The sequence below is a fragment of the Psammomys obesus genome, unplaced genomic scaffold (genome assembly GCF_907164565.1).
Source record: "Psammomys obesus unplaced genomic scaffold, mPsaObe1.curated_primary_1811, whole genome shotgun sequence".
NCBI lineage: Eukaryota > Metazoa > Chordata > Mammalia > Rodentia > Muridae > Psammomys > Psammomys obesus.
The window spans coordinates 2,090,697-2,095,008 of NW_026585643.1; the positions used below are offsets into that span (position 1 = coordinate 2,090,697).

General features: G+C 50.4%; 1 protein-coding gene across 1 annotated transcript; it reads left to right on the forward strand.

The window, feature by feature from the left end:
• The first annotated feature begins 480 nt into the window (after nt 1-480).
• On the forward strand, nt 481-3,677 carry LOC129684362 (mast cell protease 2-like). Its single transcript, XM_055617507.1, has 4 exons — nt 481-542; nt 2,636-2,771; nt 2,955-3,209; nt 3,534-3,677. Exons 1-4 carry the CDS (start codon nt 481-483, stop codon nt 3,675-3,677), a joined length of 597 nt encoding a protein of 198 aa, XP_055473482.1.
• The last annotated feature ends 635 nt before the right edge of the window (nt 3,678-4,312 follow it).

Consider the following 4,312-nt stretch of genomic DNA (forward strand, 5'->3'; position numbering starts at 1 on the left):
AGTATCCCTTTCCCAGGGTGACCTAACTCCAGCATGAGAAAGGTGAATTTTGTTGACAGAGGACCCAGCGAAAGCTCTGGGTAAACTGTATACGTACCACCTGGATCCACTCCACTCTGCCTCTGTTGGCTGTTCTCTTCCTTCCCTTGTAGGCTGCGGTGTCTCTAGAGACAGGTCGCTCCAGATCCCGCCCTATCACACACCTAACCAATCACCAGCAGAGAAAACCACTGAGCCTTTGAGAAGGTGCTGCCTTAAGGGACCAGCCAGTCACTGGTGAGAGATGGATTGGCGTATATCACTCTTCCTTTGGAAGGGTGGGCACTCCTTCACATTGGCATTGCTCTCTGGGCTCTGCGTCGATTCTCTGTCTGAGTGTCTGTGAGCATCATGCCAGTTCAGATTGCCCGTTCCCTCACTCTGGTTTGTGTGGAATATAGCCTCAGGCCAAAGGACTCTTTTTAAACATGGAGGCAACTGATGGTAAACAGTAAACACGACAAGCTCATTGATCTTGTCGTGTACCGGGTCACAGAGAATCAGTCAGCCCAATGAAATAGTGATTCGTTTCGTTGAAATACCTGGCTAAGGGGCCAGGTCTGAGACAGCATTCTCCAGGAAGAGGAAATGTATTGAATTGACAATTAGAGTTCATTCTTCCCTCACAGCTGTCCTATGAGGCTTGGAATTAAGGGCCCCGAATAGAACCGAGCCTTTTAGCTGGCAGAACTTGTACCTCCCCATCTCTGGAGCCCCAAGTCCTTCTAGCTCGGAGGTGACCCTGTGCCTTTGGCCTCTCTGCTTTAAATCTACCTCTGAGGGTTTGCACCTGCACCTGTCCTCTTAGGAGAGAAGAAAGGGCGCTTTGGCCAAGGATATGCAAGTGGATGTGGGTGGCATGGGGTGGGCTGAGTCAGGACCATTGTGTTCATTGATCAGCTCAACCTGCTTTCTCAGTTCATGCAGTTCCCATGTTCCTAAACACTTATGAACATCCCTGGCCACCGCTGTCTTTGCTAAGGACCAAAGGACTCCCAAGCACAGCAGCAGTTGGTAAGAAAAACTAGAAACCCAGCACAATGGAAACTCCCGGGAATCTGCGAGGGTGACCCTAGCTAAGCCTCCTGGCAATGGGGGATATGGAGCCTGAACCAGCCATCTGTAACCAGTCGAGGGACCAGGACAGCAACCCAGCCACAAAACCTTCCACCTGCAATCCGTCTTGCTTTCAAGATGTGCTGGAGTAGAGGTGCGCAGAAATTATGGGAGTGGCCAACCAATGACTGGTCCAGCTTGAGGCCCATGCCATCACAAGGAGCCCACCCTGGCACTGCCTGGAGGGCCAGGAACCAGAGGCTGGATAGCCCAGAGACCATGATAGAACCATACATGACTGGCAAAAAAAAAAAGTCATGAAGTGATTCCCAGTGTTATTCTGCTATACTCATAGATGGGTGCCTAGCCCAATTGTCATCAGAGAGACTTCATACAGCAACTGATAGAAACAGATGCAGAGACCCACAGCCAAATTTCAGGTGGAGCTTGAGGAATCCTGTGAAAGATGGGGAAGAATGATAGTAGGAGCCAGACAAGAACACCACAAGAAAACCCACAGAATCCACTAACCTGGGCTCATGGGGCTCCCAGAGGCTAAACCCCCAACCAGGGAGCCTGCATGGGACTGACGTAGGCCCTCTGCACATATGTTACAGTTGTGTAGCTTGGTCTCCTTGTGGGACTCCTAGGTCAACTGACAAGAGAGAGATGTCATTGGATAGATGCCCTGAGCCTATAAATGCAGCTCCCCTCAGAGGCAAGGGAGGTTTCTCCAAAAGCGGCCCCTCCACACCTGCTTCAGCACAGAAGATGCCCACAGCTCACTCGTCAGAATCTACCCAGGAGTTTTCTGAGCCATCTCTCCTTGCTGCTTTCAAGAACAGTGGCCTTCAGTTGCCAGGGTCTGGGGCCCATCATGTCTAAGGAAGGCAGAACAAGGCCCACAGGACACTTACTACTTCTTGCTTTCCTCACTGGCTCTTGCTGTAGAAAACTGGCCCCCATACAAAGTTCCCCAAATTGGGGAGTTCTAACCCTGCCCTACAGGTCCTCTATTTCCTGATCATTCCCCAACAGTTCCAGGGGAGCCCACCCTGGAAAGTGCTCTGTTCCAGAAAACACTCTTTCTCCAAGCCTCTTCTCCCCTCAAAGCTGACTCAGGCTCAAGGTCCACCTTCAGGCCCAAGGGCAGGTATCTCCCTGCTGCTCTCCTGATTAAAAACTGATCCTGTCCCAAACCACAAGAAGCCCAGAAAGTCATTCTCAGTGGGGACTTCCAGCCCTTTCTCAAAAAGGGTTCATCTCTGAAGCTGTCACCGCCTCTGCTTGCCCTTCGTCTTTGTTGTTGCTGCTGGTGGTTGTTGTGCTGCTGTTTTGTTTTTGATGTGCAGTCTCATGTAGCTCAGGCTAGCCTCAAACTCAGAACGTAGCTAAGAATGACCTTGAAAATCTAATTGTCTTGCCTCTACCTCCCAAGCGCAGAGACTATAGCACTGTAGATCAAGCCCAGAGCTTTGTATGTGTTAGGCAAGCACTCTACAATTGCAACATCCTCAGGCCCCATCCTTCCTCACAACAGGTCTATAACTGTGCTCCTAGGAGCCCATAACAAAACAGCTAAAGAAGACACATGGCAGAAGATTGAGGTTGAAAAGCAATTCCCTCATCCAAAATATGATGACGATTCAGTTGTCCATGACATCATGTTACTGAAGGTAACAAGTTTCTTCCTTCGACTTTTCCCTCAGGTGCCCAGTGCCCTGAATTCTCCCTGCCCTGCCTCTGGACAGCACTCCCATCTTATCCCCTGTTGGACTCTGTACTTCGACTTTTCCTCCCTGATGACCTATACCCACCTTCCAGCTCATATCCCTAAGAGTACCCCATTCCCTTCACAGTTGAAGGAGAAAGCCAAGCTAACCCTAGCAGTGGGAACCCTCCCACTCCCAGCCAAGTTCAACTTCATCCCACCCGGGAGAGTGTGCCGGGCAGTTGGCTGGGGCAAAACCAACGTGAATGAACCAACCTCCGACACACTGCAGGAGGTGAAGATGAGACTCCTGGAGGCTGAAGGCTGCAAACACTTCACCAATTTTTGCCACAACTCCCAGCTGTGTGTAGGCAATCCCAAGAAGATGCAAAATGTGTACAAGGTGACCCTCTTACTGGTTTAAAAAAAAAAAACCAAAACCTTTGGCTCTGCTGGGAGCCAGAGTTCTAGAAGGGGGCGGGGCAGAAGGTTGTCTGTTAATCACAGTGTTTAGGAATCACCAAGTGAGGAAACAGAGAATCCCTCTTCCCAGCACTGGGTCCTGCTGTGCAGAGAACATGGGGTGACAAGAGGAAGGTGAGGGGCTACACCACAAAAAGCAAGATGTGGCATCCGGCTCTAGAGTGCCTGCCAACTGATAGGGGTGGGTACAGTTAGAGGCTTCCTTCCGCTTCACCGGTTTCCTCTCCTCGACCCCACCCAACAGGGAGACTCTGGAGGACCCCTCCTGTGTGCTGGGATAGCCCAGGGCATCGCCTCCTACGTCCATCGGAATGCAAGGCCCCCTGCTGTCTTCACCAGAATCTCCCATTACCGGCCCTGGATCAACAAGATCCTGCGGGAGAATTAACTCTGGAGCTTGGGCCAGCCTGTGAGGAAATCTGGAAGAAGGTTTTCTGTGCTGTGTGCTCTGGCCTGTCTCTGGTTCCTGGCTCCCTGAGTTTCCAGAAGATTCTCACAGGTCACAGAAGGTTCCCAAAGGTCACCATCTCAATAAACCTCAATAAACACCCAGACTGTAGACTGCAATGTGTGTCTCCTCGATCAGCTGATCTCTTCTCCCTACACACAGCAACCTGATTCACAGCTGAAATAAATTAAGATTAGGAAGGGTGTCTGAGGGGGGCTGGTATGAAGGAGCAGGCAGAGACAGATACCCAATGAAACAGGCAGGGAGATGGAAAATAACAAAGAAAAACTAAGTTTTCCTGGAAAGGCAAGATCTATATTATACCCAGCTTAAACAAGAAATCATACCCATTCTTTATCTTACTCTCTTTCTCCTCCTCTCTTTCTCTCTCATCTCCTTGTCTCTCTCACCTCTCTCTCATTTTGTGTGTGTGCGCATTTAAAATATGTGGTATATGCACATGTGTGCACAGCCTCTTCGAGCAGGCTTGAAGAGAGTGTTTACTCTGTCAGTCTCAGCCAGAGCCCTGTGAGATGAGGTCCTCAAGGAACCTGGAGCTACCCTGTTGGCCAGCA

What these genes read in the sequence shown, in the direction of transcription:
- LOC129684362 (XM_055617507.1), top strand. Translation starts at nt 481, where the DNA reads ATGGTAAACAGTAAACACGACAAGCTCATTGATCTTGTCGTGTACCGG. An exon ending in ATGACATCATGTTACTGAAG is followed by an intron (nt 2,772 to 2,954) that starts GTAACAAGTTTC and finishes TTCCCTTCACAG; the next exon opens with TTGAAGGAGAAAGCCAAGCT. An exon ending in AGATGCAAAATGTGTACAAG is followed by an intron (nt 3,210 to 3,533) that starts GTGACCCTCTTA and finishes CCCACCCAACAG; the next exon opens with GGAGACTCTGGAGGACCCCT.